Source organism: Lontra canadensis, unplaced genomic scaffold (assembly GCF_010015895.1).
Source record: "Lontra canadensis isolate GAN:19392208 unplaced genomic scaffold, GSC_riverotter_1.0 scaffold24, whole genome shotgun sequence".
Lineage (NCBI taxonomy): Eukaryota > Metazoa > Chordata > Mammalia > Carnivora > Mustelidae > Lontra > Lontra canadensis.
Genome location: NW_022631018.1, coordinates 7543437 through 7559244, shown reverse-complemented (window position 1 = coordinate 7559244; position 15808 = coordinate 7543437). Strand labels below are relative to the sequence as shown.

General features: G+C 38.0%; 1 protein-coding gene across 2 annotated transcripts in view; it reads right to left on the bottom strand.

Annotated features, from left to right (window-relative positions):
• ACBD6 (acyl-CoA binding domain containing 6) overlaps window positions 1–15808 on the bottom strand; it is a 200692-nt gene that overhangs the window by 10874 nt on the left and 174010 nt on the right. For both annotated transcript variants that reach the window (XM_032862718.1, XM_032862719.1), the window contains one exon: window positions 11697–11727. In XM_032862718.1, coding sequence (XP_032718609.1) covers window positions 11697–11727 — 31 coding nt within the window. The remainder of the gene's footprint in view (window positions 1–11696; window positions 11728–15808) is intronic.

Here is a 15808-nt window from a genome sequence, read left to right as displayed (position 1 = left end):
TGCTGGGAAATACAAAAACAGTCATAAGCCTGTCTCGGAAAAGCTTGAGCAAGTCTACAGGGATTAGAACAGTTGCTGAATTTATGGCACCCTGGGAACCTCTATTTGTCAAGTGCCACAGAGGCAGCCCTGACACTGGCACAGGTGAAGATGAATTTTCATTCAGAGCAGCGAGCCTTCTGACTCCATTAATCCTCAGGGTTTTGATGATGAATTTCTTTCTTTTTTTATTTTATTTATTTTCACTCTAATGCCTCCTCCCACTGCCCTGTAACAGTGTGGAAGGAACAGAACAGATGGTGCTTTACGTGGAAGCCCGAGGGCTCACGAGGATACAAAGCCTGCCCACTCTGAAATCACATGACTGCACGTGCAAGGAAAAGCCTTGATTTCCCCTGGGAGACACAGATGCAATGATGTTAGTATTCCCAGTGGAGGGAGAGGAGGGGAAGGCTAACAGGCCATTTACAAGGAAGACCACACTTACACTAATATACTCTTCAGCAAGAACCGTGTTTAATCACATAACAACAGGAGGACGGATATCTGAAGATTAAAAAACACCAAAGTGAAATAGAGGCAAGTAAGGGTTTTAGTATGCTGTTATGCAAAGCCTATTTAGAATGAACTAGTGAAGACGTACAGTAGTAGAATACTGGCCTCTAGTTAACCTGCCACTGGCTCTGACCCAGTTTTAATCGGAAGAAGCCAGGATTTACAACCTGCTTAAGGATGGAGTTTGACAACTGCTATAATCAGAAGAGCTGTCAACACAAGGACAGCTGTCAAGCCAAACTGTAATTCATAAAAAATAATAGCTAAGCCCCTAAGATATCCCCAACATTGTCTGTACTTACTGGATTTAACTATACTTACAGTTTTATGAAAGTTACAAAAATAGGCTAAGGGTCCTAAAATCAAATAAGATCAAATAAAAAAAATAGCTATGGAGTACCTATTAAATTAAAAAGGTTAAACAATACTAACTGATTAAATGAATAAAATATGCCCAGCAGTTCCCTAGCATGTAGAGTTTAATAAGTGGTTGTTATTATTATTACATGCCCAAATCCTCTTTGATGACCTTAAAAACTGGCAAAAGTCTAGTGACCTAGTAAAAAAAATCTTAATTAAAAATGAATCACTCCTATAAGTGATTATTAATGAAACTTAAAATCTTAATTTCATGAAATATTCCTGAGTTGTCAGAATATTTTAGTTTTATATATTTGTAATGTCAAAACCTCTTAACTAATGATATTACTTTAGTGTTTAATTATCTTGATTATAATATACATGGTATTTGTTTTGTTCTTTCTGCAATGAATAATATAATCTGAGAGACAGAAATAGAGGTTGTTTTACTAGATCAATTTTGGGCAGGATTCTTGAATCAGAGATAATTTTTATTAATGTCACAACTCTCAGTGAACAGAAGCAAGACTATAAAAGCACATGGATGGGCACAGATATGAATAAAGTATAGTTTTGAAAAATAGCCTTGACTCACTAAGGCAACCAATGATAAAGAATTTTAATTTATTTCTATAAAGGATTATCACCCAGAAAACAATGTCTGCTTTAAAAGGATACCAGGACTATAATTATTTATGAAATTATTATGAAAACAGAACTGGAAGTGGAATCAGAAGACCTGGACAAGTGCCTTGGCTCTGCCACTACAACCTGTATTACCCTGTCAAGGTCACTTGGCCCCTCCAGACTTCAGTTTTTCACTTGCAAATGCAGAAAACAAGGCCTAGGTCAGATTCTGTTGGAAAAGTTAAGAGATTATGTATATGAAAACACTGTCACTACCACCACCTTATATCTATCTGGGTTTGGGGCTCTTTTGTGTCTAAGCATTTTATTAGAATATTTATAAATTAAATACAGAAGAAGACCAAACTCACACATATAAATTTTCTTAAGATAAACTTATCCATATAACTAACTTAACACACAGATCAAGAATGAGATCATTATTAGAATCTCAGAAGCACTGCTGCCCTGTTAAGCCCTTCCAAATATCACCTATCTATTACCCCAAGGAAACCAGGATCCCGTTTACTAATGCTGGAGATGAGTTTTTCCTGTTTTTGACCTTTTATTTATTTATATATTTTTAAAAAGATTTTATCTATTTATTTGACAGACAGAGATCACAAGTAGGCAGAGAGGCAGGCAGAGAGAGAGGAGGAAGCAGGCTCCCTGCTGAGCAGAGAGCCCGATGTGGGGCTCGATCCCAGGACCCTGGGATCACGACCTGAACTGAAGGCAGAGGCTTTAACCCGCTGAGCCACCCAGGCGCCCCTGTTTTTGACCTTTATATAAGTGGATGCTTAGAACTCTAGTGTCTGGCATCTTGAACTCAAGAGTGTGTGAGATTCATCTGAGGTGCTGTGTGTAGTTACAGTCTTTTTAATTGCTGTATAGATTTCCATTGGAAGAATATTTTACTTGATCAGATTCTCATAATTCCTGAATCTGAAGATTTGAGTGTTTCCTCAATTACAGAAACTATCAATAAATATATCTTCAAATATTAATTCTTACCTAATTTCTCCTAGAACTCCTACTTAAAAATGCTGGACTTTATTATTTTACACTCATGGTCTCTTCCACATTTCCCTTTATCTTCTGTACTGCCTTTAGAACTACATTTCTGTTCACCATTTCCTTTTTAAACTGCCAATTCTGCACCTTAACCTATCCATTGTAAAAATTTTTTTTTTTTAATTTATCAAAGTTCATATAGTTCTCTTGCAAATTTATCTGTTCTTTCTGGGAAAGTCTTGTTTTTATGTTTTTCATCCATTGATTTTATACAAACTCCTGGTAATTTCTATCCAGTACTGAAGTTCTTCAAAGTCTAATCCTGAGGTTTACTATGTCTGCTGACAATCACTTAAGTAGATTTTGTAGTTTTGGAGTATAAGCTCATTTTCAGCAGGGCTTCTTTCTGTAGGACTTCCGTGCTGCCCTGGTTGAGGGGGTGCCCCTCAAGAAAAGTTTAACATCTGCTTTCCCAGGCCCCTCATGGTACCAGCCTGTACCCTATGGTGCAGGTTATGTTAATTTCTTCACTTGATGGATTTATGAAACAGTCAGAGTGTAAATTAAAACCCCAAACTCACATGAGATGCCCCCCACCACTCAAAATTCTGGTGAGTGGCAGGTAAGCTTCTTTGTCTTCCTTACACTGTTGGGCCAACTTTTTCTAATGTAATTACTTTTTAAAAAAAGATTTTATTTCTTTATTTGAGAGACGGTGATAGAGGGTGATAGAGCAGGAATGAGCAGTAGCTGGGAGGAGAGGGAGAAGCAGGTTCCCAACTCAGCGGGAAGCCTGACATGGGGCTCAATCCCAGGACCCTGGATCATGACCTGAGCTGAAGGCAGATGCTCAACCAACTGAGACACCCAGGAGCCCCCATTTTTTTTTTTTTTTAATGGAGGGTATAGCCCTTTGAATGTCTGGCTTATGTGCAGGGTCTCCATTCCAATGCCTCATTATTTCTCATTCAGGAGCATCCTTTCCAGTGGCACCACTGAAACCCAAGCCCATAGCTTTCCCACTTAGATGTGGTGTTAGCTCACACAATTACCATTATGATTGTCTCATCCTTGCATTTTGGGTGGGAGTTCAAGACACCTAAGTCTGGGGACATTCTTTCACCTTTAAAGAAGATTTTTGGTGTATTTTATCTAGCAAATGGTAGGTGCTTAAAAATATTTGTTGAATGAATGACATATAATTAAGAAAGTAAGTCATATTCACAATACTAATAGAGCCTATGATATGATTTCAAGCAATTTAAAATTAATTTTCAGATAAATTATACATAACACTCAATGTCTCTTCCATATATATATATTATATATAATCTCCAAATAGAGAAGTTATTAAAGGGCTTATAGGAAAACCTTTCTATCCCATGCTTGTATCCTAGCCCTGCAATTCCTCTTCCCTCAGGCAAGCAACACCGGCTTTTTGTGTATTCTTTTTTTTTTTTAAACATTTTATTTATTTATTTGACAGACAGGGATCACAAGTAGGCAGAGAGGCAGGTGGAGAGAGACAGAGAAGCAGGCTCCCTGCTGAGCAGAGAGCCCAATGTGGGACTCGATCCCGGGACCCTGGGATCATGACCTGAGCTGAAGGCAGAGGCTTTAACCCACTGAGCCACCCAGGCGCCCCTTTGTGTATTCTTCTGAGGTATCTTCTGCAGTTACTAGCAAATACGCACAGATGTATTTATGGTAGCACACTATATACACTGTTCTGCACCTTAATCCTTTCACTTAACAATGTATCTTAGAAAATTTTCCATATTAGTATATAAATAAAATACAGCTTATTCTGAAGCCTATCAGGAAGACCTTTGGAAAATTCCAATCCTGTTGCTATTTAAGAAATGCATTTTGGCGTATGTCAAGCTTAAATGGACACATTCCCACCTCCACAGAGGTGCTCACGCTGCATGGTTAGCTACGGATGATGGTGACTCGTCTACATTTTCAGGGGCGCATTCAGTCTGCCTTAGCTGTGTCTACAGTTTCTGGATGGAGAACGGAAGGAAAGCACAACCCAAGCCATAGAGAAGGCACTAAAAATATCTGAATGGTGGATGAAACAGGAAAGAAGGGGATGAAAATAAGAACTGGGTTATTAGCAGAGGATGTGGCTACACTGGCAGGGGGTATCTCTCTAAGCAAAGCAATGAACTCTGACCTAATGGCAAATATTTTGGAGTAAAAGAAGTTTGCTTCTTGAAATCAGACATCAGGAAAAAGGGGTAGCCCTGAACTTTGCACTGAAAATGCCATAATCACTGTGAAGTTTCTTCCTTCCCCTAATTATCTGTGCTTGTCTGACTTAGGCCTGCTTGTCCCAAACTGCCATCACAACTGTGGATGTGGCTAAGAAAAGTTTTTTCCTGGGTCAAAAATTAGGGTTTAGAAGAGCCAGCTCTTGGTGAAACTAGAGGCGCTAAATGCCAGGATAATCACATAAATGTGTTTGACGAGTGAGCGGTAAGTGCTGTGTAAAGACGCAAGGGAAGGGACTTGCTTTTGTCTCAATTCCTGTAAATCTAGAGATGTGGATTTGAATTTCCAGCTCCGTTAGGTAGGTTTATTAACTTCTTTTTTCCTCATTTACAAAATGGGGAAACCACAGCACTATTTTTTAAAAGATTTATCTATTTATTTACTTATTTATTTGAGAGTGAGAGTGCACAGGTGCACACTCACAAGCAGGGGGAGGTGCAGAGGGAGAGAGAGAGGAAGAATCTCAAGCAGACTCCCTGATGAGTGTGAAGCCGCACTCGGGGCTACTCCCATGCCCCTGAGATCATGATGCGACCTGATACCAAGAGTCGGAAGCCTGACCAACTGAGCCATCCAGGCGCCCCACCACACCCTGTTTTAGAGGGCTGCTTACAGATGGGGCCTAGAGCTTACTTTCCTGTATACTGCATTGTATACGTACATTTTTAATGATTCACCTCTCAAAGGTATTTGATAACATAAAATACGTATATATGTATCAAGGTGTGTGTGTGTGTGTAATTTTAATTAAATATTTTAAGTATGGCATACGGAGGAATATAAAGGCTAATAAAACAAATTTTTGGCTATGACAAGTAATGCTGCAATAAATGTTCTTAATCATGTCTTATCACATCCATGCCCAGGAATATTTCTAGGTTATATAAAGAGAAGTGGAACTGTTGGGTTGTAGGGTATGTGTACCTTCAATTTCACTAAATTTCGCCAAAGTGATCTCCCAGGTGGTTGTGACAGTTGATACTCCTCGTTACCAAAGTATGAGTGTTCCTGTTGCTCCACGTCCTCATACTAGTATTTGTAGATGTTTACTTGTCGCCAGTCTGACCAGTGTCAAGTTACATCTAAATGTCATAATCTGCATCCAATGATTATGGCTGGGAGACGGTTCTCCAAGGGACTCTTCGTGATTCTGTACCTCTTGAGAACAAACGTAATGACAGCTTCTGTTCCAGACTCTTTTTCAAGGATGTGTGTAGTGAACAGCCTTGGACAATGGAGGGGGTGTTTCCTTTCAGGGTAGATTCCTTTTTTTTTTTTTAAAGATTTTATTAATTTGTGAAAGAGAAAGCACAAGCTCCAGCATGAGTGGTGGGCAGGGGGAATGGCAGAGAGAGGGAGAAGCAGGCTCCCCTCTGACCAGGGAGTTGGATGACGCAGGGCTTAATCCCATGACCCTGGGATCACGACCTGAGCCAAAGGTAGACACTTAACCAACTGAGCCACCCAGGCGCCGCTAAGCTCAGGATTCCCAAGGTATGATATACTGTGTATGTGTTATCTACCTGGGCTGTTCTGCTTAGGTCCCACGGAACTCAAAAGGAAATGACACAAACATCAAGTTCATACTGCTTGCTGTACTGAGTAACAGTCTTGTGTTTTTTGCCAGAACCCAGGAAACTATGTTGGGCTAACTTGTGAGTTTGTAAGCAGGGTATAATCGCAGATTAGTCATAGTTCTTGAGAGTGATGAGTGGGGCGAGCATCTTTTCTTGCTGTTTATTCGATATTTGGCTCTTCTCATCTGTGAACTATCCATTTTGGGGGTCTATTTTTCTATTTGATTGTCTTTCTTATTGGCTAGGTATATGTTCTTGATATAATCTGAATAACGATCTTATGCAGGTTATTTGCATTTCAAATACCTTCTCCCAGTCTGTGCCTTGCATTCTTACTTTGCTCATACTATCTTTTGTCTAACAGAAGTTTAAAATTTCAATGTACTTATCATAATTTAAATTATGATTTGTATTCCTGAATGTTTTCTTTCTTTCTTTTTTTTTTTTTTTTAAAGATTTTTTACTTATTTATTTGACAGAGAGACACAGCAAGAGACTAAACACAAGCAGGGGAGTGGGAGAGGGAAAAGCAGGCTTCCCGCTGAGCAGGGAGCCCTGATGTGGTGCTCGATCCCAGGACCCTGTGATCATGACCTGAGCCGAAGGCAGAGGCTTAACGAATAGCCACGCGGGTGCCCCAATAAGCCATTATTTACCCCATTCATCTAAAAGTTTTTAATTTTGCTTTTCTTTATATATGCATTCAATTTACCTAAAACCGATTGATGTGTATGGGGTGCATTGTTCGGTTATCTACTGTTGTGTAACAAACTACTCAAAATCTAGTGGCTTAAATACAACAATGTATTATTTTTCATAATTCTGTGGGTTGAACAGCTAGTTCTTTTGCTTCAAGGAACTAATTTTTAGTTTGTTGATTTTCTCTATTGTTTTTTGATTCTCTATTTCATTTATTTCTACTCTAATCTCTATTATTCTTTCTGCTTTCTTTAGGCTTTGTTTGCTCTTCTTCTCTAGTGTCTTAAAGTGGAAGATTAAGTTAGTTACTAATTCAATATTTTTCTTCTTTCTTAACATAGACATTTACAGCTATAAATTTCTCTGCAAGCACTGCTTTAGCTGCACTCCGTAAGTTTTGGCATGTATTATCTTCATTTTCATTCATCCTAAAGTATTTTCTGATTTCTCTTTATTTCCTCCTCCTTGACCTACTTGTTATTTAAGAGTGTGTTGATGAGTTTCCTCATATTTGTGAGTTTCCATGTCTTGACATCTAATGTCATTCCACTGTGGCTGGAGAACATACACTGTACTATTTCTATTCTTTTAAATTTATTGAGTTGTTTCATGGCCTTCAGATTGCATATCCTGAAGAATGCTCTATGTGCACTTGAAAAGAATATATATTCTGTTGTTGGATGGAGTGTTTCTTACAAGTCTGTTAGATCTGGTTGGTTTATAACGTTGTTCAGGTCTTCCATTTCCTTGTTCACCTTCTGTTTAGCTGTTCTATCCATTACTAAAAGTGGGGTGGGGAATCTCCAACTATTATTTTTGAAATGTCTGTTTTGAGTTTTTTCTTTAGTGGTTGCTCTAGGGTTCACCACATAAGTGGTTTAAGTCCAGCTTCAGATTTATACAGTGATATATAGAAACATTACTCCCATATATCTCTGTTCCATTTTCCCTCTTTTGGTGGTAGTGTTCTTATACCTGTTACATCTATTAATGTTACAAATCCAACAAGATATTATTACAATTACTTTAACATCTGTAGTTACTTCCTTAACCCACTGTTACTTTGTTCTCATCCATCTCCTTTGGGCAGTTATTGGCAAATATATTATACTTGTATATGTTATGGGCCCAATAATACATTATATACATATTATTTTAGACATCACTTTTTAAAATCAGTTAAAGAAAGAAAGGAGGAAAAAAGTGTGTATTTATACTGTTTTTTTTTCCTAACTATATAGTTGTATTTATGAGTGCTCTTTATTTTTTCATATGGATTTGAATTACTTTTGGGGTCATTTGCTTTTAGTGGAATATTTTCCTTTAGTTCTTCATGTCAGGTCTGTCAGCAACAAACTCTCTCAGTTTTTGTTATCTGGGAAAGACTTTAATACATCTTCATTTTTGAAAGGCAGCTTTGCTAGATATAGATTCCTTCTGTTTCCATAAATAGATATTCAAGGTCAGAACACGGTGGAATAACATATTGAAAGTGCTCAAAGGAAACCACTCAACTGGGGCACAAATTATCCTACAAACCAACCCAAATTGTGGCTTCTTTAGAGCTCCATGTTTGGTACTTGTTCGTACTGATGAAGGCTCCTCCCGGATGTAGTGTTCTCCTATGCTCTCCACTACTCTTGAGACTACCCTTAGCCTTGAACTTCTCCAGGCTCTACTGCAAATGAGGTCAGTTCCTTTGGGAAGAGATTAGGAGCTGTTTTATAGTGTGCTTCTCCCCCTAGGAAAAATCTCTGAGCCAGATTCTAGAGCTGGGAGTGGGGACAGCAGCAAGCTTCTCTTTGAGTGACACCCTTCCTCCCCCTGCTCTAGGAGTTGGTGCTTGGTGGCAGTGTCGGGGCAGCCTGGTTTGCCTCTTGCAGCACGGAGCCATTACACCTTGCGAGCCAAGACAAGGGTGATCAGGGCCTCAGTACTGTCAGTGTACCACATCCAAGCCTCCATTTCATGAGGGGATGCTGGACAGAATAAGGGAGCCTCCATCTCCTGAATGCACTTGCCCAGGACTTAGCTCTTTATATTTATGTTCTACTTTTTGATATATAATCAGGCCACGGACGTTTCCTGGCATTTCTAGTTTATTATGAGTTTTTATCAAAACAATCATATTAGCTAACATTTACTGAGTACCTACAAGGTGCTGGACATTGTCCTAAGCACTTCACACAGATTAGCCCATTATATGTTTATAGTATATCTCTGAGGTTATTATTATTACTCCTATCTCACCATAAGTAAACAGATGCACTGAAGTTATTAAATAATCTGTCCAAGTTCAGTAGCAGAACCAGAGTTTGAATCCACAAGTCTGGCTTAAGAGCCTAGGGTCTTAATCACTTTTGTGTATTGCTTCTTTATATTGCATTCTGTACTGAAGTTCCTCAATTGCTTTTTCTGCATCTGATTTTATTTATTTGATAGAGAAAGAGATCACAAGTAGGCAGAGAGACAAGAGGAGAGAGAAGAGGAAGCAGGCTCCCCGCTGAGCAGAAAGCCCGTCCATCCCAAGACCCTGAGATCATGACCTGAGCAAAGGCTTAACCCACTAAGCCCCCCAGGCACCCCTTTGCATCTGATTTGACCAAATGGTTTTCAACAAATTTGTTGTGGCAAACTACAGTAATAAATGTTTAAACTGTTAAATCATCTTTGAATTCCCAGGATAAATTCAACTTGATCATATCTTTAAAAAAATACGATGGATTTCATTTGCTAATATTTTATTTAGGATTTTCATATATATGTTCAAATGTGAGACTGACTGTGCTGGTTTTGGTACCCAGGTTATCCTAGCTAAACTCAGATAGAAGTTGGGCCATGCATTTGGTGATATTCCATCTTCATTATTAGGCTGACAAATACAGTTAGCATTAACAGCTAGCACAATAGTTTAGACTCCTAGACAACCGAGTGAGGTTTCTGACACCCAAGCAAATGCTAACAAGCAGTGAACAAAAATGTCCAGGGGCATCTGGCTCATTTACTACTGAATAGTGGTCTAGGATGGGCAAAACTGGCAAAAGAGCCTAATGTATTTATTCTGTTTCCCGAAGTCTGAAGGTGGTTGATCCTTAATCTGATTTAAATATTGATGGTTGTCTTTTACTCAACCATATTCACGCCCAAATAGAATAAAAGTAAGGATATTTTACCTAGTGCTTTATTTACAAAATACCTCAATATCTTATACCTCACTGAATCTACCCAGTACTCTGTAAGAGCCACATTATGTCCATCTTACAGATTATCTTCTATTTTATAGGTAAGTTAAGTGAAGATTACTCAACTAAGCTAATCAGTAAGTGAAATGAGTTAAAAAATCAAATCTATTTTTCTTCACTTCAATTACATCAAGAAAAGTATTTCTTGTAGGAGAGACTGGAGCTCCTACAGTGATGATAACTAGCACCTCAGTTGTCACTGACAGTACCAAGAATGAAATAATGAATTTTCAAAGGGGGACTGGAGAAACCTCCATTTCTGTTGATGGTATAGAAAGGCTCAATTTACTATGAATGTTCCCTTAAGAATTTTAATGAATCTCCAACTTTAGAAGTTATTAATATATTTTTAAACAAAAAATTAGTGTATTTCTGCTAGTGACCATTTTCCTTTTTATATTTGTTTTTATATTATTTCTTAAAATTCAAGTATAATTAATAACAGTGTTATACTAGTTTCAGATATACAATATGATAGTTCAACAATACTATACATTTCTCAGTGTTCATCAAGGTAAGTATAGCCTTAATCTCTTTTACCCATTTCACCAACTCCCACAACATCCCCACCTCCCCTCTGGCAACCACCAGTTTGTTCCCTGCTGTTGTTATTTTTTAAAGCAGGTTCCAAGCCTAGCATGGAGTCCAACATGGGGCTTGAACTCACGACCCTGCGATCAAGACCTGAGCTGAGATCAAGAGTCTGAGACTTGACCGACTGAGGGACCCAGGTGCCCCTGTTCTCTGTACGGGAGTCTGTCTCTTTTTTCCTTTGTTTCTTAAGTTCTTAGTTTCTTAAATGAGCAAAATCATATGGCATTTGTCTTCCTCTGACTGACTTATTTCACTTAGCATTATACCCTGTAGGTTTTCCCATGTCGTTACAGATAGCAAGATTTCATTCTTCTTTTGTGGCTGAGTAGTATTTCCTAGTGTGTATGTGTGTGTATACATAATACACATATATACCACATCTTCTTCATTCATTCACCTAACAATGGACACTTGGGTTGCTTCTGTATCTTGGGTATTATAAATAATGCTGCAATACATATAGGGATGCATATCTTTTTGAATTATTGTTTTCATTTTCTTTGGGTAAATATACAGTACTAAAATTACTGGATCAAATGCTAATTCTATTTCTATTCTAATTTTCTAAAATTCTAAATTTCTAAAATTCTAATTCTATTCCTCTGTTGAGGAACCTCCATACTGTTTTCCACAGAGGCTGTACCAACTGACGAGGCATTTTTCTAAGCACTACATAGAGTTGGACAAAGTTGAAATAAACAAATAGAGAAAACTTTCTATTATGATTATTAATAATCTGGAAATATCTTACCGTAATGTAAAGCTGTCTGACCTTCATTATCCTGTAAAAGAAACAAATAGCACAGTTTAGAAGTCTACATTATTACAGAAGTATGAAAGTACGTAAGCTACAGCAAATATATCCGATGCTGAAGCTCTGTAGGTTTATTAGACACAGTTCTGTAAGCCTTCCAGTGACGTCGGACCAAGCTCTCTACCGTGGAGAACAGGAGGTTGCTGAATGGCAACCTGAGCATCACAGCAGCTACAGCAGAGTCCCAGGACAACGGGCTGCAGATATGAAACCAAAGGGAACCTCTTGGCAGCCTGGTCACTCACTTAGTGGTAAAAAACAAAACAAACAAAAACAAAAACCTGACACTGTATATCCTTTATCTTGGTTAGTGTTATAATGTTTTTTTTCTAAGTTTATCGCCAAATCTAAGAAGTCTGCGAATTTATCATAAAAGTGGTTCTGGGGCACTGGGTGGCACAGTCAGTTAAGCAGCTTTCTTCAGCTCGGGTCATGATCTCGGGGTCCTGGGACTGAGTCCTGCATCAGGGTCCCGGCTCGGCGGGGAGTCTGCTTCTCCCTCTGCCCCTGCCCCTCCCACCACTCATGCTCTCTCTCATAAATAAATAAAATATATTTTTTTCAAACAGATTTTTATTTATTTATTTGACAGATCACAAGTAGGCAGAGCAGCAGGCAGAGAGAGAGGAGGAAGCAGGCTCCCTGCGGAGCAGAGAGCCTGATGCGGGACCCGATCCCAGGACACTGAGATCATGACCTGAGCCGAAGGCAGAGGCTTAACCCACTGAGCCACCCAGGTGCCCAATAAATAAAATCTTAAAAAAACTTAGTAGCTTTTTAATCCCCTTTCAAATAGTCACAAACTCCAGGCTTGTAATATTATCAAATATCACCAGATCAATTATCATAAAGAAATGTGATTTCAAAGCACACAAAGTCCTAGAAATTAAGAAAGTCAAAAGTTCCCACAGATAATTCCAATAGTTCAGTTCATTTTTTTTATTCTTTTAAAACCAAGATATTCTAACTATATATACTAATTATTTTTTTTTAAGATTTTTATTTATTTATTTGACAGATCACAGGTAGGCAGAGAGGCAAGCAGACAGAGAGGAGGAAGCAGGCTCCCTGCTGAGCAGACAGCCGGATGGGATGCGGGGCTCTATCCCAGGACCCCGGGATCATGACCTGAGCCGAATGCAGAGGCTTTAACCCACTGAGCCACCCAGGCGCCCCCTATATATACTAATTATAGCACAACATTAAGTACCTTTTAGCAATGCTGCCTCTTGAGAGCAGGTGATCATATTAATTAGCAACAAATAAATCAGGATTAAGAAAGAAGTAGAATTTAGCAGGCAATTTGATATTCATTTAGTAATATGCATAGTCACTATTGTGCCCCTGGTAATTAAGAATAAATGCTTAATTATTGTGAATACCTGGGAAAGGGTGATATTATGACCTATCATATTTTCTTTGAGATCTCTGTGTCATGGGTATTGAGACCAGCAAACCCCTTCAGGGCAACTTACTACTTTCCTTTTAAAACTTTGGGTTTTAAAAATTTTATTTTATTTTAAGACTTACAATTTTGTTTCTTAGCTGTATTTGTTTGGGCTCCTGGAGAATTATCTTGCCTTTTTTTTTTTTTTTTTTTAAATAAGCTCTGCTATGCATTTAAAGGGATGCTTGTTATATTTTATTCTGCATTGCTGGGTGTTTTGTGGTGGGAGAATTTTCAGATTATTTACTAGTCTGGAATCTTACAGGAAAAGGAAATCCCTTAACCTTTAAGACATAGTTCAGCTTCTTCAGGAAACCTCCCCAACTCCTCAGGTGGGGTTAGGGGGCACTTTTCTACTACTGGGCAGAGCACACTATATGTACTTACCTGTCTCCTCCACTAAGACATTAAACTTCTTGCAGGCAAGTACTATGTGTTTTACCCAGTTTCTATCACAGTACCTTGCATATAGGGGGTGTGATGTATAAATGTTCATGAAATGAGAGAATGAATATATTACTTTAATCTTTCCTCATTCATTTATTCTTTAATTTCTTGACCTACCTTTTTTCTTTTACCTGAATTAAAAAAAAAGTCCCCACATAATTCCTAAAGTGTGACGTGTAATACCAGATACAGTAATGCAATGAGGGACTAACCAATGATGAACAAGAGATTCAGCTGACTGTTAACTAAGTGCTAAATGACTACTATATTCAGTTTGATTTCTAGATTCTTTCTTGTCTATATGTGTACACAGCAAACTGGTCTCTCTTGAATTTATAGATTATTTCTCTCCCCACATGTATTCTGCACTTATCTTTTCTTACTTTATTTTGATCACATATCCATTTTATTAATGATTTTTCTTTAAGGACTTAGTTTTCTTCTGTCTCCAGACTGTGTACCCTATCAAATATGAGAAATATATTTAATTTCACCAAATGAATATTCACCAAATACTCACCAAATATTTTCACTAATGAAAATATTAAAGATTTTGTTCACAACTGATATACTGGAAACTTTATTTTATCCCTTTAACATTAAGCCACCAATAACACTACTGTTTCCTATAAATAAAACTTTGTGGCCGAGTCTGCTTTTTTTCCTACTGCTAAAAGCAGTTTATTAAACTGAATTAAGAGCGGTATTCTAAGTCAAGATACACATATTTTACAGGTAACATATTTACAGCTAACTTCATATTCAATGGTGAAAAACAGAGCTTTTCCTCTAAGATCTGGAATAAGACAAAGATGTCCACTCTCACCATTTTATTCAACACAGTACTAGAAGTCCTAGCTGCGGCAATCAGACAAGAAAAAGAAATAAAAGGCATCCAAATTGGTAAGGAAGATGTGAAACTGTCACTATTTGCAGACAACACTACCTACAGACAAACCTAAAGACTCTACCAAAAACTACTAAAAATGATAAGTGAATTCAGTAAAGTTGCAGGATATAAAATTAATATATGTAAATCTGTTGCATTTCTATACACTAATAATGAAGCAGCACAAAGAGAAATTAAGAAGGCAATCCCATTAATAATTGTAACAAAAGGGGGCGCCTGGGTGGCTCCATCGTTTAGTGTCTGCCTTTGGTTCAGGTCATAATCCCAGCATCCTGAGATGGAGCCCCACATCAGGCTCCCTGCCAGGCGGGAAGCCTGCTTCTCCCTCTCTTACTCCCCCTGCTTGTGTTACCTCTCTCGCTGTGTCTCTGTCAAATAAATAAATAAAATCTTTAAAAAAGAATAATAATTGTACCAAAAGGATAAAATACGTAGGAATAAACTTAATCAAGGAGGTGAAAGATCTATACTTTGAAAACCATAAAACACTGATGAAAGAAATTAAAGAAGACACAAACAAATGAGAAGATATTCCATGTTCATGGACTGGAAGAACCAATATTGTTAAAATGTCCATACGACCCAAAGCAATCTACAGATTCAATGTAATCCTTATCCTTAAGTAATAACAGCATTTTTTCTTACAGAATGAGAACAAATAATCCTAAAATTAATATGGAATTACAAAAGAGCATGAATAGCCAAAGCAATCTTGAGAAAGAACAAGACTGAAGGTATCATAATCCCAGATTTCAAGATATACTACAGAGCTGTAGTAACCAAAAGAGTAAGGTACCGGCACAAAAACAGACACATAGAGCAGCAGAACAGAGCAGAGAGCCCAGACATAAACTCATGCCTATATGGCCAATTAATCTATGACAAAGGAGGCAAATAGTCTTTGATAAATGGTGCTGGGGAAACTGGACAGCTACATGCAAACGAGTGAAACTGAAGAACTTTCTTATCCCACACTCAAAAATAAACAAAATGGGCTAAACAACTAAATAGGAGACCTGAAACCATACAACTCCCAGAGGAAAACACAGGCAGTAATTTCTCTGACATCAGCCTTAGCAATATTTCTCTACAGGCAAGGGAGACAAAAGCAAAAATAAACTATTGGCACTACATCAAAATAAAAAGTTTCTACACAGCAAAGGAAACCACCAATAAAATGAAGTGGCACCCACTGAACAGGAGAAGATACCTGCAAATGATATATCCAATAAGGGATTAATACCC